Below are 24,604 nucleotides of genomic sequence, written 5' to 3' on the forward strand. Positions count from 1 at the left end.
AAAAGACTGCAGACAAACGCAGAGCTGGACGTGTTGTCGTTGAATAGTCAGTCATTTTAGCTGGCTTACCTAGTTATGTCTTGTGTTGTTGCACATGCTTAATGTTTGGCTGTTAGTTAAGTTGTTGACTCGCTATTTTTTGATCATAAGCCAGGTCAGCTCATTTCAACAGATGTTTAACCAGTCGCATGTTACAGCCAGGTGTGATTGTCTCTGGCTCAGCTTGGCGTGCTGTGTTTGAGTTTGTGCAAACTTTGCTGCCACATGGCAAATAATCCTGAGCATACAAGTCATAACATTGTTATATTATATTGTATTTATGACATTGTTGCACTCAGAAACTATCTATCAGATTGCATTTTGTAATTTTAAGACAGGTAATTAGCTGCTCTCTGAAAGGCCAACAGCTCACCTCTCTTCCTCCTTCATTCTCATGGCACCCTGTTCTCGAGCTGTTCAGGCTCTTACACCCGTCCTCTTCTTTTGTCTTGTTGTAGTTTTTATTTCACCAACGTATACATTTGTACAGTGGTGATTTACTTTGTATCTTCACCTGACGTGAAGAGGAGTCAGCTCCTCTCATTATCTTTATCTTCCTCATTCTGTTTCCAATTATTTCAGCATTATTATTATTATTATTATGGCAAAATGGATTCACCTTAATGCAGAAGTAAGGTAATGTACTGTACAGTGCACATTAAGAGAACTAATCTATAATAAATCCATGTTTACACAAACATGTAGTCTCACCAATAATGGTAATAATAATATTAAGATTTCAGCCAGGAAAAAAATGACAACAACAAAGCCAAACACCTTCTCTGTATCACACTACACTAACAAATTCAAAGGATGATGGAAGTACGAGTCGTAATGCAAATGTTGCTTCAGATTCCATTAGCAGCCCTGATCACATTAAAGTTGACCTCAACAAAACACCAAGGTCTTATTGGAATCCATCACGAGGAGTCAATAACAAAAAGCTTTTTCTCTTGGAAGTGAAACGACTGATAGTGGACTGAGAGGAGATGGACTCCTGTGTTTCACATCACCCACATCACATCTCTTTTATTGGAGGAGAGAGACCGGACATTTATGAGGAGTCTGTGTTCATTAAACAGGCATTAGCTCTAGATGCCAGGAGATGAAGATCATAGTTTAGTCCTATCTCTGGCATTATTAGCTGATCTGCTTGCCTGCGAATTTCAATATAAAGAGCATGAATGGCTGCGACCAACTCAATACAGTTTATTACATACAGCACTTTGGTTTTAATAAATCATTGCCATTTTTGCTTATAGTGGAATACATAAGCTGCTGTTTCTGTTTGTTATTGTCATCCTGTGGGTTAGTCTGTGATGCTGATGGGATGCAGATTTTTTTATTTTTCTTACAGAGTAAGATGTAAAAAATATAACAACACTACAAGCCGTTTTTTCGCCTGCCCAACTCGCTCTCGCCTTCCACCACTTCACACCTCTCCTGTCCTCGCCTGCAGGGTCTTCTCATCCCTGGAGTACTAGTCCTGGTCAGAGCTGCTGTAAATCACCTCTGTACTGTATTTCTGTCATTAAAGTGGCGTCTGTGGGTCTCAGTGTTCAATTCCAGTCTGGTGTCCAAACGTGCTCACCGGGAGGTCGGTTGAGCTGCTGAGCTGCATTGCCGGCGGCGGTGATGCTAATAAATATGTAATAAGAACACAAGTAGCAGCCACAGGACTGTAGACAATGGGGACAATACAGCAGTCAAAGACTCTGTGATGTTTGATGGTTTACTAAGGGGAAAACAAAGCTTGCCGTCTGACTTCTTCTTTTTCAACATAGAACCGACTACCTCCTATTTCCATGGATACCTGAAGGAAATTGTGTGTCACGGTGTTGAACTAACACAACGTGCCCCTGGCTGGAGATCTTGTGTATGCAGTGAGTGAAGCGTTGCCCCCTTACTGCCTCTGAATGTCGTCCCAAAGGCGTCAACAGGGAGCCAAGCCAGCTCACACTGCCCATCTGATGGTGATTCTTTGGCTGATGCGGTCAGAGCCTCTGGTGGTCGCCTGACAGCGTGTGCCATGACCCCAAGTTGATCCACTGATCCACTAATTTTCAGTCAGCGGATGAAGCCGGGTGTGTTTGGTGTTTTGGTCAGGGCTCAGAGGGGTCATTATATGACAGAGTGTGTGTGTGTGCCTGCTTGTGTGTCACTTGTGCATGTATGTGAGCGTGAGTTTCAGTGTGTCACTGCCCTCTGCCTCCTCCACGCCATCTGCTAGCTGCAGTATGGTGTCCGTTCCAGCCCCCTGTAGGCCACTTCAGAGAGTCCAATCGTGGCTCAGAATTAATACTGTGCAGAATGGACACAGTTTGTTGGTAATTGCTGGGAGATTTTTCTAACTTCTGATGGCTCAGTGCATGAACAGTGGTCAAGCTCTCTTTGTACATGTAGAGATCAGAGGGATTCTCAACAGCACCCACCGACAGAATTACTATTACGTGGAAGTATACGGGTGGATGATCTGGGCCAAGCAACAATATCATGATCCATTTAATCACAATCAGGATCCATAATCTTAATTGCAAAAAATGCCCTGTAGCCTTGAAATAGCCTTTGGATTTCTATAAGGAACAGCTGGCAGCTACAGGTGTGGTTTGGGTGAAGTGAAGGAGTTGTTAGAAAAACAACACTAGCCGGTCCTCAAGAGGTTAGTGTAGCTGCTTTAGCACTTGTATCAGAGCTGGAGAGAAAATGTTATTGAGCGAAGAGAAAAAAACAACACTCAAGGCTCTTCTTGATGGCAAAGATGTTTTCACTCTTCTCTGGGTATGGGCGATATCTAAAATTGTATATCACGATATTGTCCCGCCCACATATCGCCATAGACGATATTTACAATGCTAGTTAGCTTGACAAGTCCAGCCAAGCGGACTGTGCTGGGTGAAGGACTCTGAGGTGAGACCGTAAATCTGTGGTACTTCCCTGCCTCGCCATTTTTTCCCACTTTGAAATCGAAATATTGCCAAACTGGCGAGCTGGCACTGCGTGCATGCTGCTGCATCAGGCCAGTTAACCTGTCGTAACCTCCCCAATATCGTTGTGTGTTGCCTCCACTGCCACAGCAGCTCTGCATACATTTTCTTTTCAAACAAAAACCTGAAGATGCCTTAACAGCTGTTCAATATTTGATATTGTGAAAAATGTTGCTTACTATGGCACATATTGTGATATTAGATTACATCTAATGTCGGTCCAAACTTCTTCTGTACAAGTTTGATTTACCAAGGACGCAGTTAGAGTTAGCCTGTGATTGATGGAGATGGACAGATGGTTCTTCCAGTCACCTGCCAAGTATTTTTCGAAAGTACCTTTCGGTTTTTTTACTGAAAGCAAAAAAACAGATTCTAGCGGCTCCGTTCCAGTTTAAATTTAATTTGACCCAGTTAGGAATTACCTGCACCTAGCTGTTGATCTGTGACTTTTGTTAGTTTTAGTTTTCACACTTTTAGTTATGTGAAGGAAATTATATGAAAAATAATGGTGTAACCCACAGTTTTATTCATTATGTACGTTTCAGGTCCGTCAGCTGTATCTGAGGGGAAAAAAAATAGATCTGAAGAGAAAAGAAAATGGAGCTGATGCCAGAGAGTGGCGATAAAACTGTTTTTGACAGCAAACATGAAACGCCTGTTGGCTTACCCTGTCGAAACCTCAGTGAAATATAGAATTGTCCCTTCACAGAACATTGGGATTTTGACAGCTTGAAACAAAAATCCCTCCGGATGACAAGTGCTTTATCCATGAGCTTTTCTTTCCTGAGTCCTCCCTCGCTCGGTCTCTGTCTATTGAAAAGCAAACAAAGAAATGGACGCATTGTAAAGTCATGGCGTTTATGGGTTGAAGCTGTTGTCAACAGTAAAGACAAATTGAAAATAAAGAGAGCAGCAGGGCCACGAGCTGCAGAACTGTAGTTGGAAGTTGTTTGAAATCGACTGTGCTCCCACTGAAGCAGCTCATTGTCCAGATTTCTTCCTCAATTACCTGAAAATTGAATGTGTTGGGAGCACTTGACCTTACACTGACCGTGTTCGATCATATTAACCTGCTTAGTGACCCGGAAAAATTGAATTTACAGAAGATAGTTGATGAAAATGTCCCTGATGCATAATGCACTTATGACAAATTCAACCAGTTCCCATGACTAAATGATAAAATAGGTTATTTAAAGGTCCCAAATTATAGAAAGGGAAGTTTCCATGTTTTTTCTATTATAAAGCAGGTCTAGGTGCTATATAATCACTGTGAAAGTATTAAAATGCTCTGTACATGGCCTGTATTTAGAAAGTTTACCTTTTAAACGAGTCGTCAGGACTTCTCTAAGGTTGTGATGTCACAACTATACGGTCACCACACTCAGCCACGCCCCCAGCAGATTACAACATAGTATGCCAAGAATACAACATAAACAAGACCCTCTTTTTGAATAATGATCTTTAAGTTTTGTTAAGCTGTACAGGAATGTTGCGGTGTAAACCCACCGTGACATCACCCACTGGTTTGTGCTCTACCATATCAAAGCCTTGAGTTTAGCATTAAATAAATAAAGTGCTGTAGATATTTTTCAATAGGTGAAGAAACATGTTAGCATATTACAACACAGGATACTGAACATAATTAATTGTTTGCTGTGTATCTTATTTGCCAGGAACTCTTCAAGCTGTTCTTGGTAGTTAGTCTACTCGGCAACGAACAGTGTTATTAAATATGTTTCCGTATATACCTAAACATTAAGAAAGAGTGCTTTTGGCAGCCTGTTGTAAAAGTTTAACAGACAGCATAGATATTATCAAGCCTCAAGTTGAACTTGGTGTCGATTATGATTAGAAAAATTTCCGCATCACCTCCAGAGCAAGAAACACTTTATCTCCTCTCCTCTCCATCTCCTCCATTTTCATGTGTTTTCCTTGGCTTGATTAAAAAAGTCAGTTTGGGATTTGGCGATAAAAAAAAAAAAATATATATGCAGACTGGAAGTGAGATGGAGTGTAATTTCGCTCACTTCATCCTTTAGGGGAGTTTTCAATCGTGTATCAATCAACACAGGTGCCATCCCTCAGTAAATGTAATTTCCGAGAGGCAACAAGCCGTGAAAGAGAGTATAATCACTTCTGCTATCGTCACCTCTCTGCAGACCACTTGGTCTCGTCACCTTTCAGTAGGGAAGACTGAAACTGCCAAAATTAAAATAAACAAATGCTTTTATTTGCCTCTGTATGTAGTTACCTTTGTATTAATACAATTATTCATTTACTTTCCCATTTAGTTCTCCATTTATTTTTTTTTTTTTTGCATGATGAAACAGAACTGCTTAAAGAAATGTAAAAAGAAAATACATAGATAAATACGTTTCTGGAAAAAAAATGGCGAATATTAGGTAGGTAAAATATTACAGAAATAAATACAGAAATAAAAATGTAAAGGAACAAATCAGTGAATAAAATGATAAATTAAAAGTAAATAAGTAGTTTAATTAATACATACTAAAGCAGAAATATCAATTTATGTCACATTTTAGAAATAAATTCATGCTTTGATTTTATTTTTTATATTATTTTTGGTGCATTTCATGGCATATTCATGTATTCATTGTGCCATTTATTATTATATTATTCATTTATTTTGGATTTTGGCAGTTTCAATCCTCCATAACAGAAGACAGTCAGCTAGAGATGTGACTCTAGAAGTTCAGCAGTTATTCTAAATAAAACAAGTTATTTCAAATATTGCAATGTATTTAATCACAAGAACCACAAATCACATAACGTGTCTCCTCTGAAAACCTCCCAGAAAAACTGGCATCTCTTGTTGAACTGCTTGAACTGAACTGGACCTGAGTTTAGAAATAAAGCGGGATTGAATGATACGGTCCTCCTGAATTCTGCAGCTTCTACAGTCCTTTCAAAATAAGGTTCAGTGTAACAAAATCAAGACATAAACGAGATAGAAATTATGACAAGAGAACAGTTTATCCCTGTGGGCACTAAAATGCATTGAAAGGTACATTTTCACAGACATAAATGGTACATCGATAGTTTAATAAGGAAAGCATTTTCTTAGGATGTTAATATAAATCACACTTCTCCCATTAATGTCACTTTGATACCTGATTCTCTCCAGTTTCCTGGTCAATGCTGCCCCCTGGTGGAAGAATAAAGTCACTGCCTTTACAAGTGCATAGAGTAGAGTACACAAACCCCATAACATAAACCAGTGTGACTGCAAAAGTTCTACATTTTCAGACATGATTATTTATGCGATATCTTTCTTCCTTCATACTTTCTGTGTTTCAAACATTCCTTCTTCGCAATTGAGATCTCACAACAACACCAGCTCTTCATGATGCAATAAAAACCTATTGATTATAATAGTATTAGTATATTAGAGTTAGAAATGCTCTCTGTACACACAGGCTTCTATTATTTCTACAAGATGTTCTAAACAGTCAATGAGTCACCTATTTAATATTTAATTACGTGCGTAAGTGGAGGAGCCGGCACGCTCAAACTCACTCATCATACATAAAGCTGAAAAAAGTTTTTAAAAAATACCAGTTTCTCTTGTGTTGCCCCAGTGAGCGATGAGGATGAAGAGGAAGAAGGGCTGTGGGAAGATGGGTGCAGGAGATGAAGATGGGCCCAAAAAGTTAGAATCTGTAAACTCTTATCTCCTCTATAAGTTTACAGAGAGCCTGATTGGTTATTGACTACGGCATCAGAGTACAGGTGGGGCATCTAAGGATCTTCTTTCACCTTGAAAAGCTCAATAGTTTGTATTTTGCCACATAGGGTCCTCTATTGTCTGGGTGTAGCAACGGGGATGATGAAAGAATACCAGGATAAGAAGTACAGCTTAAATGTGCTGTAACAAAGTAATTCAATAAAACTTCAAAGTCTTATATTATCTAACATTTTGTGAAACAGTCGATATTGGCCACGAGCCAAAGTAGGCCTTTGTGTTTAATTCAAACAAGGGTGTGCCGTCATGTTGGCTTACTGTGATAACAGCCTTTTTTAAAAATATCTTCAGAATTTTGGCTCTGCATTCCTTGCCTTGGGAGACGGCTCTGGATTTTATGAATCTTGCTCGCCTTGAAGCTCAACAATGAACAAAAACTGCTCTTTCTGCCTGGTGGGGTCTGTTCTCAGCACACCTCCAGCTATATGAGCAGCATTCCCCACAGCACAAGGTGTTGTAATTATTTTGTCTGAACCAAAGCTAAAAAAAACTGAAATTAATCTGCTAATCTTCACATTCACCTGATTTTATAATTCAGTTTGTTTGTTAAGTCTTTAGAAAGTGCATGACTCAACGTCAGTTTCCTTAAGAACTCCCATTGGTGTTAAACAATGGCCCAGGAAGTCTGCTGTAGTCATGGATGAGGAGAGTAGAGGAGGAAAGGTATAAAAACTAGCTTGAATAATTCCCTCTGGATATTTTAAGTTCCTGACATTGCATTGGAGCAGGGCAGAGAGATGAGTCCGTGGCCTCCTGGGAACTACTGATAAAGAGGTCTTGGTTATTTTGTCTTGATGATGTTTTATTTTGAATTTCAGAGACTCAACCACTGACTGAACCTTGGAGGATTCTCAGGCTCCAGATAAAAGTCAATGCAGGTTTCAAGGTGAATGTTTCTATTGTCCTCTGTAATTTGTCACCAGGGGAAAGTTTTAATGAGAGGCAAACGGTAAGAACAAGAGTAAATTGTGGTTTAAATTAAGTCTTCCAGCTTATTGTTGCTCGTGAGAGAGAAGGTGAGTCATGTTACTGTCTTTTAAAGACGAGCTAGCATTATTTGTTGATTCAAAATGTAAAAAACGTAAACGAAAATGTTACTCAGTTTATTCCAATGTGAACCGAAGCTAAATCCCCCCATACAAGATTACAGAACAAAAAAACTTATGCTTGCATTCAAACTTTGGATTCAGCTTTGACAGAAATAATAAAACATCCCCCAAAACAAAGCCTGAAAAGCAGAATTCCAATAAACATTCCCGGTGCTTTAGTGAGGAGCTCAGAGAGGAGAAGGTTGGGAATTCAATGGGGTAAGAACACGTGACGCAAGACCTCTCTATTGTTTGTGGTCCTGAGTTCTGATTTATTGAACGTTTAACGTTTCTGAACGTTAAGATAAATGACTACGCTTTTTCTCCACCTCAAAGCATGCCAATGGTCTGAGATAAGAAGCTGCAACACAAAAAAATCAAGAGTGAAAACTTAAATCAATACTTTTGTTTGCTGATGCAGTTTGTTTAAGAAGGAAACAAGACATGGATTAAATCTGTTTTGAAGCATTTTACTAAATCAAAAGCAAAGGGTACATACACTTCAGTTTTCCCTTGAGTATGTGCATGTCATAAATAAAGTCCATTTCTTTCATTTCTTCATACATCAGGATATTAGACAGAGACAGACATTTGCAAGAGTAGTTAGCCTTGACTGAACATTTCCTCACAACAGCTCTATTGTATTTTAGAAGAGAGTAGGATGAACTTCAGGAACTGATAGGACACATACAATGCACTTATACAGTGTTTATCCTGCAGCAAATCAAAGCCATAATTCCTTTTTATATGATCTCTGTATTATTGATCTCTATAAAAGCAGCTATAAATATATAACACTACCATTACACTACAGCAATAACAATAGAGAAAGGAAGCTATGGATATCTTATACATTGCAAACCCACAACAAGCCCCACTGTGTTTCAAGGACAAGACATCGTGTAAACTCCCTCATCACAAAGAACCCCCAACATCTCAAGTTTCTAATGTTAAAAAAACCCACTGTGCAGACTGGACAAGACAAAAGCATTATATTTGTTAAAACTGGGTGATAATAGTACATTAGCACTCATTTTAAATATATATTAAGGACCGTTGTGGTTACACGTTGTTGACGTGGAGGTATAAAGATTATACTTGATTCTTTGGGACTGGGCAACAGGAAGAAATGGGACATGGGTTTGAAAAATTATTGCAAAGCCCTGATACCATGAATTATATATGGACCTGGATACAAGCCGCGCTTCAAAGTTTGCCCAGTAGCCACAAGCTGTATTGCTGCAAAAAATTCCCCTGTGACCCAAAGAGATTTTTCCCCATAGACCCGTTTGTAAAACTGTTGGCAGGACAACTCGAACTGCAAACAAGCTCAGTTATGACTCTTTCTATTGCAAATGGATGTTTTATATTTGTAAAACAGCAAAGAAATGCCTACGTAAAAATCATACATCAAAATGTAAAAATGTACGGGCCGATCGTGACCTTGAGGGCCAGCATGGAAACTCTACTGTGCATATTTAGTGGGCAGTATAACCTGGAAGTAAACCTGGAAGCTGGAAAACTTTTTGGCATATGCGCCAGGCGAGCCATTCTCATTGGACTGAATGGGCGCCATCCCTGGGCTCACTATGTAGATTAATTTAAAGGTGCAATCTGTATGAATTTTTGTTGAAAACATTCAAAAATTATCTAAAAAAAATATCAGTTTTGACGTCACGACAAATATGAATTGTGTTGCAGAGATATCTACTAAAGTTAGCATGCTAACCTGCTAGCCTCGGCCTGTCCTGATCCAACATTCCTGTGCTAGTGGTGGTATTATTATGAATTCGACATGTGGACATACTGCACCTTTAAAAATCTATGCCTGACACAGCAGCACAATTAGAGATGACTGCAAGAGAAGAGATTATTGATTGAGAGTGCACTCAAGTTCAAATCCTGAGTTCATCTTCCAACAAAAACATGAGTTTTGAGTTTGCGGTGACATGTTGCAGCTGGACGGGTTGTAGCAGTTTCCCTGAGCTTCAATTCAAAAGGCCTTTTAGCTAAACTGTAAAGGCAGTTGTTAAGGAGGGTGGAGTTCAATAGCTGTGTAGAAAGTGCACGTCATTTCTGTTAGAACAACATTCCAGCACAACAGTTTGATTGTCAGAAGTGTTGCGTATGTACACAGAGCTGCATTCAGTTGGTGACAATTCAACTAATTCATATTTGTATAGTTGCACACATGATACCTGGATCTATGGGCTGGAAATGGGGCTTTGATGCTCTCTTATTAACTAATGACAGAAAAAACATAATTAACAGCTGTTCACTCACAAATACCTGCACACACCATCTGTTAGTTACGCACATACTGTATTCTTCATCTTTAATTTCCCAGACTTTATGGTATATATTGAAGCACACACTAAAACATGGTCAGCATAATCTAAAGAGGATTATCTATGCAGTAAAAATTATTTGTGCATTACGGGCAAGTTTGAGGACAAAAAGGCAGGTAAGTTACTGTAACCCTAACACCTTAAAGGAGCAGTTCACCCAAAAATGAAAAATCATTTTTATGTCATTATCTGCTCAGCCTAATGCGGATGGAAAGTCTGATGAAGTGTCTTAGTCCACAAAACATTCCTGAAGCTTCACAGCAAAACAGTGTTGCATCATCCTCAGCAACTGAAGCAACATAGAGCTTGTCCAGCGTAAATCAAGTCTCCGAAGCCCCCCAGATCCTACATTGATTTGAAAAGACTCTTTTGGACGTATCCTTTATGAGGTGGCTTTTGTGCACACTGGTAGCTACATTTCTGGTTTGAAAACAAACAAAACTACTGCATGATGTGAAAGGCTAGAATAGTTTTGTTTTAATTCATACAGTTGTGTCACTACTTTATGAAAGAACCTCTTGTAACAATTTTTATAAGCTCCATATAAATAATGTTATTAGGTAGTTAAATGCGGCATATTTGGTTTCAGAAACACCTAAAGCTACAAACGCAAATGTAGCCAGCAGAGCAGTATCCACTGAGTTAATCCCCAGCAGGTATCATCGTCTCTTTAGGTTTTTGTGTAAAAGAGAAAACTCAAGTTCAAACTTCATGCCAGACTGTCCACGGTCCGAGGAACAGATTTGAATATCACAGATTTTCAACGACTGGATAATTTGAGTATCCTTCACCAAGATAAACAGATATTGAACCCTCTGTGAAGTCCTCCAGCAAAACCTGTCTTCCAGCTCCAGAAGACCTCGTGTTTTTTAAAGCACACACTGCATACCTGGCTTTTAATGCTGCTCCTCCCAACTACACCTACACCTACACCCTCCAGCAGCAGAGGAAAAGTTGCCCTGTGGAATGTTCTTGTAAACAAACAAAAAGTCTTTTTCAAATGCACTTTGAGTATTCTTGGGGGAAAAAAAAAGAAGTTCATAGTCTTCCTCATAAATCACTGCGAAGCCAATCTTTTGAACATACCGCAACTTGCATAATTGTTTACATCCATGTTTACTGACAAGCAGTCTTCATCTTTTGATGTTTTTTTGCTGCATTTTAACACATTACTACAGATTAGATCAGTGGAATAGTGTGAAACCACCGGCAGGAATATGTATTGCCTCATCCATGCACATGTGCACGTGACAACCCCATTCAAAATGAAAATTGCACCTCCATAGCACCACTAGAGGTCAAAAATTCCACAGGGAACCTTGAGAACACAAGCGTATCCTCATGTAGCCAACTCAAAGCAGTTTTGTATTATAAAAATATAAATAAATGGACTTAATTTCACTTATAATAAACGGGTTTGTAGTTTGATGAGCAATTCTCTTAAACACAAAGAAATGAGCCACCTTGAGGTTTGACTGGCACAAAATAAACCCAGGACGCCGTTTTGATATAAATCTCACATGGCACTCACTGCAGAACACAGTTTTAAACTTAGACTTTAGCCCCATTCATCACCCAGCTGCTGTATTTACCAAGCTATAGCAGCAGCAGCTTAAGCCACGTCGCCTTTAGCAAACATAGATTGAGGGTAAACTTTTAAAGCACTTTATCAAAGTGACACATCCATCACAAGCCTGCCGGGCTGTAGAATACACCACAGCCTCAAAAGCAGAGCTGAGGAGATTTGTTCCAAAATGAGATCCTTCACTTTAAAAACATGACCTTTGTTCTTTTGAAATAACAGATGAAACCTAAAGTTAAGGTAACAAAAAGACTATAGATCACAGGCCTAGTCTTTAGAAGAAATTGTCCAGTTGTAACATTAAAAGATTGCTGGTGTTCGTGTCTCTAAGGACCTGATATGAAAACATTTGAAACATACATTTGTGCAGCACAGGCCTCGCTAAAGGCACTGCAGATACATGAAGGCTGCAACATGGAACTCAAACACAATTTTGTAAAGCATTCTCACCCATTATACCCAGTCAATCATTTAACAGGGTTAATTTACTGCTTTATGGTTTTGTCAACATGACTTTCCCACAGGAATTATCCCTTCCCTTGATCATCACCGCTATTACAGAAAAAACAACATTATGGGCTACTCTTAGTTACAGTAAATAAATGTTCACTCATGTGACTTAAAAGAGTGCTGCGGGGATGTGTTTTTGTAGGCTAACCTGGAAGTTACCCTGGTTCCCTCGACAAAAGGTGCAAGGGATTTTTTTAAATTGGATTTTGGATTATTGCCAAAAATATGGTCTTAGATAAACACAAGTTTATATGTCACCACCACTAAGCATCTTACTACACTATACTGTACACACTTTATTATAAATTGATCAATGTACATGTTGTAAAGACGGACTAGTTAGTAGATGAGTCTCTGTGTTCGTTTTTGTGACGTTTAATATCCCCCGACAACCTCATTTAACTGTTAGCAACCGCCATTTTTAAGACACATACGTAAATGCTTTTAAATTCATACGTGGGGTATTAACTGAGATATTTTTTGGTAGAAAACGTGAAAATCTCCAATGCTTGTGTTAACCACTAACTGTATTTCAGGCATTTAACCAAAAACCTATTCAGAAAACCCACCGACTTCAAAATGAGAGAATCAGAAGTGCAAAAATGCTAACGAACTTCTATATAATAGTGGAATCAAAAATTTTGACACCACCTTTTTACAAATGTACTGTGTTATACAGTAGATTTAGAAAAATAATCAGTACTGCGTGCTACTTTACCTCTACATTAGTGAAGTACAGATGTAGCCATTGTGAAGTATTAGGTACTTGGAGTCCATTTCAGTAAGGAGAACTTTTAACACACTGAACTGGTATTAAATAAAGGATTGTCTGGAGCAGTTATGAAGGTTAGCTGCATGATAACTACACTTTCGATTTGAGCAATTACTGCATTGCAAGGCACATAGGTAACAATGGATTGTTCTTTATGCGTTATGTAAGATATAGACTGCATACATGTAAACACAGATTATCTCTTTAGCATTTGTTGTCATAATCTCCGTTAGGAGTTGAGAGGCTTTGGATGTAGTAGATGGCGTCTGCGATGGTGAAGAATATTATTTTGTTCTCTCCTCCATCACATCCTTTTTGGTTGGGGTAGTATCCTCCTCTTTCCAGATCATCCAGTACAGAGGCACTACACTGGGCCAGGACAACCTTGATCCCCAGTTCTCCATAATCCTTGCGGACCTCTTTCAAAGCATTCACTCCAGCAGTATCTAGAAACAAGATGGAGCTGCAGTCGATCACCAAGCTGCGTAAACCACGGGAGGACTTCATCAAGGTTACAGTGGCACCAGCTTCTACCTCCTCCTCTTTACCTGCAGCCTCTTTCTCCTCTGACTTCACATTTGGGACTCCCTCGGTCTCTCCCTGCTGTTTGTTCTTCTTTTGGAACTTAATACGTCGGGTTTTCTCCTTCACAGGATCGAGCCCTGCACACCTGTAGAGAGACTTTTTGAACAAGCTCTGGTTGGCGTAATATATTGGAGCATCATATCTGAAGACAGCCACTCCAGGGTGTGTTCGAAGGCCGTGATAAGATGACATGTCCTCATAATGCTCCCTGGTTGTAGCCCGGCCAAGCTCCAGGACCTGGGCTTGCTGGGTCCGGCCCAGAACGCAGAAGGCCGACACCAAAACCCCCACGAGGAGACCCAACTCCGTGTTGACCAGCGCTGAGGTAGCCATGGTGATCAACCAGATGGAGGCATCGACACGGTTGACACGCCACATACGGGGAACATCAGCAAACTTTTTTAAAGCTCCGCGGAGGTTAACCAAAATGATGACAGCTAATACACATCTGGACAGAAGAAGACAGACAGAAAACAGGAAAAGGCAAAGGTTAGGAGTGTCATGAGGTGTTATTCATGGAAGAATGCAATTTAAAAAGTTCCCATGAAATGGCTAGTGGAGTGCAATTAGCTTCAGGACAGTTATGTGTTTCCTGTAAGAACAGGCTGCTAGGGAGGGATATTGATTGGCATTTACACTAGCCAATAGTGATGCACCACAGAGCTAGCAGTCCACTGACTCCGGTTGGACTGGCAGCTCCCAGTGAACATGGCCAAACCTGGACAGAACAACACAGCCTGTAAAGAGGCCATTTTGATGCCAGGGAATACAGTACAAAGGTGGTTTTCGTGTTGTGCTATCTAGCCAGTGGCAGCTACACCTAGCAACAAAGCTAGTGGTAGAAGCCCAGGAAACTCCATAAATCAACTTAATACCGTCATTGGGCTCCTTCCTTCATTGAGGCTGCTTATGGCCTTGGTCTACAGGTGTTCAAGGCTGCTGGTTAGCAGTACTAAGCTTTCTCCATAAAATATGATCCAGTTTCATCCAAATCAGTGGATGAAGTTCTAAAGTTTTGTACAGAAATCTGCGTGGCCCAGCCCCCAGAAATACTCCGCTCTGACAGCGTTCTTCTTTTTAAACCTCATAAAAATTAAGAAAGCTTATATTGGATGCATAATTGGTGTGTGCAGGATGAGTCATCAACATTTGTTATCATTTTCCATTGTTGGGCCTGATACTGCCGTATAGGTGAGATCTAGAGCACGACATATGTGATAAAAACATTTTTGACTTCATTGGAACTTAAAGTTTAAGAAACAAGCCAAGTCACTCACATTTGCATCTGACTTTCTGCATTTGGCTTTAAGGTTTTGAAATTGCCAGTGATCAATCTTCAATTTTTAATCTCAGATTTCTCTGAGAGGAGCAGATAAAATCAGCTCAAGAGAGCAAAAAGCTGCACAAATAAAGAGTCAGGGGGATAAAGAAAGAGATGAGGAACAAAGACAGAACATAATCTGTCCTCAACAGATAAGTGACATTATTGATGAAGACGTTCCATGGGGACTGTGTGTTTGTCAACACACCAGCATTTTAGAAAATCAATACCAATCAGCAGCAGCAATCACAATAGACTGATCAAGGCTCACACAAGATCCAAAGCGTCCCCTAATAGATGAAAACTGCTGTTTACCTCTTTTGTCAACACATGTCAACTGCTCCTTATTCCATAATGATTTCTTGTAAAACTAGAACCTTTTTAAACCTCTATATGCCTCAACTGTCATTTGTATAACGTTGTGGCCTAAAGATATTTATACTAGCAAAGCTTCTTTACAATGATAACCAGCAGCGTCAGCATCAACCCTGAACTGCAACCATAGGTTATCTGTATTTGTCTTCGCTGAAAACACTTTTCATGGTAAACAAGATAAGAACTGCAACCAGATTTGAAGTACCTGAGTAACTTGCACCAGCACTGAAAAACCCTTCAATCATTAAACAAACACATTAGAATGTGTGAAACTTTGGATCTGGCTGTAGTTCAGATAAAATGTGATTGTCATGCTGATGTGTTAAATCTATGTGCAAATGTGTCAACTTAAATGTTACTAGATTACTGGCCAATTATTAAAAAAAAGGGGGGGAGAGCTTGTCAACTGTGCATATTTTCTAGGTTTTTTGTTACTCCTCCACATCTGTAAACTAGATATCTTTGAGTTGTGGACTAAACACGACATGTGAGGCTTTAAGAAAAACTCCATATGTTTCACCATTTTCAGATCAAATTACTTTTTATAATTACTTTTTTATTACTTTTTACTAATTATCATGTTAATATTTCTGTATTGACATGTTTTAAACAGATAAAATCTCTGCTTCATTTAATCGATGAAAGTAGAAACTACCAAAGCTTTATCAAAATATGTATAAACCTGGGTACAAAAATGTATCGTCATGTGTTACAAAATGTGCATGGCTCACATGTAGCTGATCCACAATAATGATCCTACTCAACATGCATTTTACAGATAAATACTGCATCTGGTGCGAGAATCTGGCTACGTAGAACAGTCTGACTGTTACTATTATTGGGGCAAGTCGAACAGGCATGACTGCCCTGACCAGATTTTGCAGACGTATGTGCTATTTTTAGGAAATGGTTACAGCTTTGAGGTCTAACAGTTCCCAGTTTCCCTCATGTCAATTATTCAGTTCCTAAATGTGCATCTCCTGCATATATGGCTTATCTGCTGTTTAAGCACAGCTGAGTTTTCTCGTTCTATCACTCCCAATCTGTGATTGCATGTTTTGTCTTGTTACTATTAATAAATTACCTACTAAAAATGACATTAAATCACAAGAGGAACAGTTGAGGAAGACCCCTAAATCAATTACTAATTAAGATTTTGGTATGCTTACTTCTGAAGGGAATAGAAGAGCGGCGCGATAACAAGCAGGACCAGCAGCAAGACGAGGGCGGTGACCAGCCCAGAAATCTGAGTCTGGCACCCTGTGGACTCCTTGACGAGGGTCTTGGTCAGTGCAGCGCTGGTGGTGAAGCAGCGGAAGAATGATGGCAGGATGTTGCAGAAGCCGATGGCGTACATCTCCTGGTTGGCGTCCACTGTGTAGCCATGCTTCTTGGCAAACATCTCCGACAGTGAGACAGTGATGGCAAATCCCACAATGGCGATGGAGAAAGCGTCAACAGCCACATTGGGGATCAGTGACCACATGGGCAGCTGGGGAGGGAGGAAGCCTGTGGGGATGTCACCAGCCACGCCCGACCCGTAATCTGTGTTGAAGTGGCCGAAGTGAGAAGCCAATGTCGCAATTATGACCACGAAGAGCTCGAAGGGAATTGGAGCCTGGGTAAGGCGGAGAAGAAAGACACACAATATTCAGATGGATTAAATATTGAAAGCCATTTTGTTCATCTTTACCACTATTTTGTTGCCTGTCTGCACAAAAGCTGTAAACCTGCAAAACTTCAATTTATTTTTGAGCTAAACATTTCCACACTTTATCCACTTACCTTTAGCTTGGCTTTGAAGCGATCATTAATCTCTTTGGTAGGTATCAGTATCAGCAAACACACCAAACTGGTCACCAGGTCACACATGTTGGTGTTTCCCAGGTTGGCGAGCAGGCTGTACCAGGTCTTAAACAGAGTGAACCAGCCCTGGGGTCTGGGGATCTTCAGCCCCAGAAGGTATTTGATCTGTGACGTGAGGATGGTAAGGGAGGCTCCTGTAGCGAAACCACTGAGGAGTGAATCTGAGAGGTAGACGGAGACAAAGCCGACCTGGAAAAGGCCCATTAGAACCTGAAAGAGGAAGAAAAGCATGAGAAGGTTTCGATACTCAAATTAACGCATCTAGTCTGCTAGAAGAACTAAAGGCGATGAAGCTCGACGGCTGCGTTGCCTCGCATTGCCTGTGTCTCGGCCAAAAAACGACACTTGAACACACCATAAAGACTACAGATGATGGCCAACTAGTAATTTGATGATGTCAACTCTGGCTTTAGGAAGCAATGGACAGACATATTTAGCACCTTTGGACATTTTATGGACACACCAATAAATGAATCAACAAAATAATCAACAAATTATTCAACAGTGAAAACAATCATTAGTTGTAGGCTATTTTGCTTGAATATTTGTGTACAACAATATGTGATAATATTTGGCTGTCCAGTGTATGATATCATTCCTGCTCACTTACCTGGTAAACTCCAGCAATAAAGGTAACTGTAGCTCCCACTGTGATTGCATAGCAGCTTCTGTCACATACAACAGCAACACTGTCATTCCCCTGGCCAGCCAGCAGGACGGCACTGATGTTGCCACTGATGCTGCTGCTGCTGCTGCTTTCTGTGAGGTATCCTGCCAAAGCTAACTCCCTATCCACAACCTGGCCCACAAGCAGGCAGAGTACCCCAAAGATCCCCACTGAGATGTGTCTAGAAGTGCCTAAGAAGGCGTAGATGATGGAGGAGAAGAAAGATGTATAGAGACCATATATTGGGTCCTGACTGGCCAATAAGGAGTAGGCTATGGACTGGGGGACCAATAGGATTCCGACAATCAGTCCTGACATGACATCGCCCAGCAGCCAGTCCCTTAGCTGGTAGCGTGGCAGCCATCTTAGAATCGGGACAGAGCCCAGTATTTTGGATTTAGCTTTCTTTGGGGTGCATGAGCAGTGTTTTTTGAGTCGATGAGACACAACGGATTTCCAGTTTTTGGTTTCTTTCTCCACTCTTTCCAGAATGAGAGGCTGCTGCTGGTCGCTCTCTGCGTCATCCTCTGCTGTTGTACAGCCATTTTCACCATGATTCATGATCGAGCCCTTATCTGTAGTGATTAGAAGAACAAGAGTTCTGTTAAGCCAAGTAGCCATTACAACTTTATCTCAAAAACAACTGATAACAACAGGAGAAATAATGACTTGAAAAAAAAATGTATATGCGTTCTCATCTGCACCTCAACTACAGCTACAACCACAACCACATGACACTTGAGAAGCAGTGTGGAGTGAGGTGGAGAGTGAGGAGAAGCACTATCAGTGGGCGTGGACCTAACTGTATATTTCTGACTTTTGCTAAGACCAATACTGATGTTACATCACAATGCTGATAAGATACTTCCCCTTATTCATACAATTCAGCTTAAGCTTACAGCGACCCTTAGACAGAAAACCAGGCCCTTAGTGGTAATAACCAGTACTAGTATATCCACCAAAATGAGGACTAAGTAAGCAGGAATCTAAGAAAAATGACAATACACTAAACCTTCAACAACTGGGGTTGTTTTTTATACAGGCTAAAGCTACTTAATGTCTTTATTTTTATTTATGGTGAGTTAATCATACTTCATGGAAGGGCCTGGCAATATATCAATATTATATCTTTATCATGATATGAAAATATATATTGTCTTATATTTCAGCATAAGTGCTGTCCTTACCTGGTTTTAAAAGGTGCATTACAGTAAAGTGATTTCATCTTCTGAACTGTTCGAGTACCTGCCTTTATCCACTTTGTCTTTATATCTGACAACTGGAGGGAGGGAGGGAGGTCAATGGTCCATGATGAATTTACTTATCAATCAAACCACGAATGAGACAAGAATTAGCTAGCTAGTGTGCTGTTTCTTAACTGTATGTTCAGTGGTTGTCTGGTGTTCTTTGGTGTGTGTGTGTTTTTCTTGTGATTGGTTTGTAAAGCAAACAGCCAGCAGCAGAGCTGATACAGCGGATTGTGAACTGTAGTTTCCAATGCATACACACCGACCTCTTCGACAGCTGCAGTGTTTCTGGGCTAGTTAGGCCGAGTGGACAGGCTGGGCATCTGCAGGGTGAAATGGTGGAAGGGCTGCCTGGGCTGTGGATACCCAGCCTGTCCGCTCAGCCTAGCCCAGAGACACTTTGACAGCAAAGAGCGGCTCCAGAGGATGAGTGACCCCAGGAAGAGCAGCAGGAGACTAAAAAGATGGCCAAACAGGTTGCCGTGTTTACTTAGGAAACTACAGCTCATAAACCCACCACATCAAAACCGCAAGGAAAACAGACATAACCAATTGGAGGTGGAGTAAGGCGTGATTTCCCAAATCCACATCCCTACAACATTGTCACAGTATCGATATACAGGTATTTGTAAAATATATAGTGATACTGGATTGTGACACTCAGTCCTAGTATTTATGGAGTGCTTTTGAGGAGATTTCAATATATGGAAATATATGTTGTGTATTGCAATATGGCTAAAGATATAGCACAATTCACAGTCATTTCCCCCATTTTTACAAGCAAATGCAGCAGCAAGCCTGCTTGTGGTTTTTTTTACCCCAATAGTGGTAAGGAAGTGCTTTCTGTAAGTCCTTAAAGTCTGGGTAAAAACTGTGCGTAACTTGGTTGAAAAGTTAGTTTTTATGGTATGTGAAGAGTGTGAAAAAGTCCTTATATCACGAAACAAATCTGAAACTAACACAGAATTGCTTGTTTATGACAAGAAGTGCGAAAACCAAACTATCACCTATCATCACAAACCCTCTCACCCTCCAAACCGAGCTTCCTCTCTGCAGAGTTGTTATTTAAAGTAGTCTCAAAATAATAACAGGATTACAGTAACGTGTTTTCAAAGAGGACTCGTGTGTAGTGGAGATAATGAGATTACTGATCCTACACTCTTTAAATGTTGACCGTGACCAGACTTTCTGTTTGTCTAGCAAAAGTGCAACGTTACTAACACTACAGATATTAATATCCGATATATACTGTCTAAAAATCCCGCGGAACTACTTTGAAGTCCCCTGATGACTGACCTGCTAGCTAACCTGGTCCCGGAGTTAGCTGGGCTGTGAATGGGCACCATTGTAAACAAGTTGTCAACGTGGACGCGAAAAGAAACTTTAGCCGACTACAGTTAACTAACGTGACAGTCTGCTCTTCCACAGCAGAAACAAAAAAGTTATTGTTAAAGTAAGAGGAAACTGACCTGAGCTCGACCCGGTCCCGTTTCACAGAGTTAATGTGAGGTTGTGTTGTGACTGACTGTCATTCCGCCTCAAACTCATTTTACACTGCTCTGTCTCCAGCTCTGTGCGTGATGACGTGTCATGGAGCTCGACGTCGCATGACCGGCTGAGACAAAGATGGTCTCTGCTTGAAGATGACTCACTTGTAGCAAAGAAAAAGACATCGCCCGATAAAAATAAAACGATAAATAAATTAGATAACAAGAAGATTTGGCCCAGAAGTAAGTGAATGTTTGTGCTGTTGTTATTGTTATTATGGCGCAGACTTACATTTACTCAAGTTCAGTACTTGAGTACAAGTTTGAGGTATGGATGTACTTGAGTATTTCCATTTTCTGCTACTTTGTACTTCCTCTTCCAATACATTATATTTTGGAGGCAATATTGTACTTTTTTCCTCGACTGCATTTATTTGATAACTTCAGTTACTAGTTACTTTGCATTGGCTTTATTCTGAAGCAAACTTCATTTACATCTTTCTGTAATAAGTGCAGAAAATAAGTTCAGTTATTGAGTGATGTCTTTTTTTCCTTACAAAGTGAATAATCTGTCATCTTTATACTGTACCATCCTTACCCGAACCTTCATTGATGAAATGTAACAGAGTACATTTACTCAACTACTGTAAAATTGTAGGTAGTTCTACTATACTTGAATATTTCGATTTCCTGCTACTTCCTGCATCCATTCCACTGCTAGAAAGTGATTCATCTTTCACCTTTTTCTCTGTACCATCCTGGCACAAATGTTCAGTGATGGTTTGTAACTGTGTACATTTACTCAAGTACTGTACTTAAGTAAAATTTTTAAAAGCAGGCTTACTTGTACTTAACTTGAGTAGCCTATTTCAATTTTCTGCTACTTTCTACTTCTACTACACTACATGTTGGAGGCAGATATTGGACTTTTTAATCTGCTACATTTATTGATACCTTTAGTTACTAGTTAATTTGCAGATTACAAGCTGCATCAGAGCCAAAGAAGCACATTTTTTAATTGATTTATTTTATCGGTAATCAGTTAAATTTAAACACTGAGTCCGATAATGAGAAAAATGCTGAATATCTGATCCAATTATCAGTTCGACCCATAGTTTATAATATATACAAACATATAAATACATTTATAATTTACTTACACTTCTTCTTTTGTTACTTAAGTGCATTTATTGCCAGAAAATTACTTTTGATACTTAAGTGCATTTAATATCATATACTTTCATACCTTTAATCAAAGTACTTTTTCATATGAAACACAACAAATGTTCTGGAAGCGCACACACAGTCTCTCTACAAACACTCCTGAGAGTCCCTGTAAGTTGCTGAACAGTACACCAGATAGGCTATAACAATTGTGCCAAAAACAACACATGGGAACAAAAGGACAGTGGAAAACCACACAATGTAACTCTCTGAAATATAGTGAAGTCAGTCAGTTATTCAGTAGGAAGCCATTGTTTAACCCCTGTTTTCTCAAGTCTATTAAGGCCATCACTCATGTAACTCATGCCAGAGCAGTGGGTGCTCTTTTTGCTTTACAGCTCTCTGAACAGACCATTACTGACTGACAACACACAAGTAAAAGCAGCTGCACAGTTCTGTTCTGAAAAGGTTTATTTTGTTATCACCAGTGATGTGACTTCTGTTTTTACTGTTTGTTATTCTGTCTCAGATTCCTCAGACAGGGTGTGAAGGTGCCCAGTGACTGTGGGTCATCACCAGAGGGGAGGGATACATGATACAGTATGAGTTATAAGAGAAACAGAGGAGTGAATGTTTTTGCTGTGACACACCAACAATACTGAGAGACTGTCAAAGACAAAGGGAGGGTCAGAGTCTTGCTTACACTCACAGTTATGTTAAGGTCCTACATGACATGAGCAGATTGAATAACAATAATGACAGTATTGAATGACGATAATATATAACTTTTTTTCAAACTGGTAACTTAATATATTTTGCAAGTTTGCACAGTAAAAAACAATCTTGGAGAGTTGTTTCAGAAAAGGGAAAATTAACTGACATGAAATGACTTTTTTCAGGTTTTTCAGGCCTTTTTTCAAGGACAACCTTAACCACCTATAATTTATCAAATATAGGACAATAAACAAGGATATGACATTTTTAATTGCTGAGAAAATAGACTCCTAAGTAACTTCTCCAGCCACTTATTTATCTTTATTCAACTACAGCCCAACCAATACTTGATTTTTAGCAACGATGCCAATACTGATATCAGGGAGTAAAAAAAAATCAGATATTTATGTATTGTGTTAAATAAAATGTAATGGAGGCAGGATATTATACAGTTTAACAATGAACTGTATTGTCCAAATTGACACCAGTGCACTGAAACAATAAACTTCACTGAGAATTTATCAATATAAATTGAAAAAAAAAATGCGATATATTCATTGATAATGATAGATCTTTGATAGGCAGATATGAGCCAACCGATATATTGGGCGGGCCCGATAATAAACTTCTCTTCCTTATGGTCCAAACAAATGTATGGCATGTATTATATAGAAATCTCAAGGTGCAGCTGTATTCATACCCAGCACATCTGGCCTTGCCTCAAGGCACCAGTGTAATGCAACTACGGTGTACTGCTTTCACAATGAGTTTTGGACAGTGTTGTTTTTATGGTTGATTTTACCCTGAAATCTTGTCACCATTGGGATCCTTTCATGTATTCAAGAGGAGAAAAGACAACAAGTTCGTAAAATGTAAAATGCAATAAAGTTTTTTATAGTGAAATGTGGAACGTTTATTTTATAATCATCCAGCTCATAAAAGCATAACCTAACCCCAATGTCACTCTAGTCTGGTTTAGCCAGCTATAGCTGAAATGCCCCAAGCCACAACTGGAATGTCAGAAAGCTAGTTATCTCACATGAAAGCCTGTTGACCACAGAATGTCAGAAAGGCATGGTCATGAATTTCATAAATGTAATTACAGTAATTTCAATTTGAATCTTTATTCTTTTCCAGTTTACACGCTGTAGGACTGTGATTGGACCTGCTCATTGATATTTAACTGCAGTATAGTAGTATATTTCTGCCTCTTAGAGATGTGTATAACTAAAACTACATCCATGCTAAAATGTGATTATCTGGTACTCCTAATACATTTTTTGCATTAAGGTACCTGCCAAACAACATACAAAAATGTGTACAAGGAACAGCGACAGTTCAATGAGCTATATATCGCGAGTACTCATTTTCATGACACTGCACCAAGAACCCAGAATTGCTAAGGGTGTCTAATAGTGAGACCAGCTTGTGCCATTAAACATTGGAAGGTGTCGTAATCCCAGTGTTGTAATTGGATGCAGGCTTATGTTCACACATGACCATTTAAAACCATCCTGGTAATCTCTTTTCTTTTCTCAGACACCTGCAGAGTCGGTTAGCAGGACAGAGGGATTATACACTTTGCTGGAGACAATACAAGGACTTCAACAGGTAGGACCGTTTGTGTTTTAATACAATAATTAATTACATCTGTGATGTTAGTCGTACATTGTTATTGTCATAACTTCACTGATGAATGTTCAGGTGATTTGCTTTGAACAACGTACTTAATGAACTAAAACTCACAGCTGTGATAACATCTACCAATTTACAGTTGCAGTTTGGTCTATAACTGGTGAAAAATGTTGATCAGTGTTTCTCTAAAGCCCAAGATGACGTCCTCAAATGTCTTGTTCTGTCCACGACCCAAAGATATTCAGTTTACTGTCATAGAGGAGGAAAGAAACCAGAAAATATCCACATTTAAGAAGCTGGAATCAGAGAAGTTTGACTTTCATCTCTTAAAAGAATTACTCAAATCAATGAATCAATTATCAAAAAAATTGGCAATTAAATTAATAACTGACAACTAATCTATTAATTGTCGCAGGTCTAATATTCTGTCCATACTACATGTGTGCTAATATGTCTG

The 24,604-nt window shown here is 39.5% G+C and overlaps 1 protein-coding gene across 2 annotated transcripts; it reads right to left on the bottom strand.

Moving 5' to 3' along the window:
• Positions 1-13,221: 13,221 nt before the first annotated feature.
• Positions 13,222-20,703, bottom strand: slc26a2 (solute carrier family 26 member 2). Of its 2 annotated transcripts, none has more exons than XM_073487658.1 (5): positions 20,617-20,703; positions 17,844-18,475; positions 17,153-17,443; positions 16,537-16,985; positions 13,222-14,119 (listed from the first exon to the last, which is right to left on the bottom strand). In XM_073487658.1, the coding sequence occupies exons 2-5, from the start codon at positions 18,459-18,461 to the stop codon at positions 13,291-13,293; spliced, it is 2,187 nt and encodes a 728-aa protein (XP_073343759.1). In that variant the 5' UTR covers positions 18,462-18,475; positions 20,617-20,703; the 3' UTR covers positions 13,222-13,290. The 2 variants fall into 2 exon arrangements, with proteins under 2 accessions (XP_073343759.1, XP_073343760.1); XM_073487659.1 differs by lacking the exon at positions 20,617-20,703 and adding an exon at positions 20,444-20,465.
• Positions 20,704-24,604: the final 3,901 nt, after the last annotated feature.

The sequence above is a fragment of the Pagrus major genome, chromosome 18 (genome assembly GCF_040436345.1).
Source record: "Pagrus major chromosome 18, Pma_NU_1.0".
Taxonomy (NCBI): domain Eukaryota; kingdom Metazoa; phylum Chordata; class Actinopteri; order Spariformes; family Sparidae; genus Pagrus; species Pagrus major.

Bases quoted from the DNA above. Each gene is read 5' to 3' on its own strand.
- slc26a2 (XM_073487658.1), bottom strand. From the start codon at position 18,461: ATGAATCATGGTGAAAATGGCTGTACAACAGCAGAGGATGACGCAGAG. The intron at 16,986-17,152 runs GTAAGTGGATAA...CGCCTTACCCAG, and splicing joins GCTTCAAAGCCAAGCTAAAG to GCTCCAATTCCCTTCGAGCT. The intron at 14,120-16,536 runs GTAAGCATACCA...TCTTCTGTCCAG, and splicing joins CTCTTCTATTCCCTTCAGAA to ATGTGTATTAGCTGTCATCA.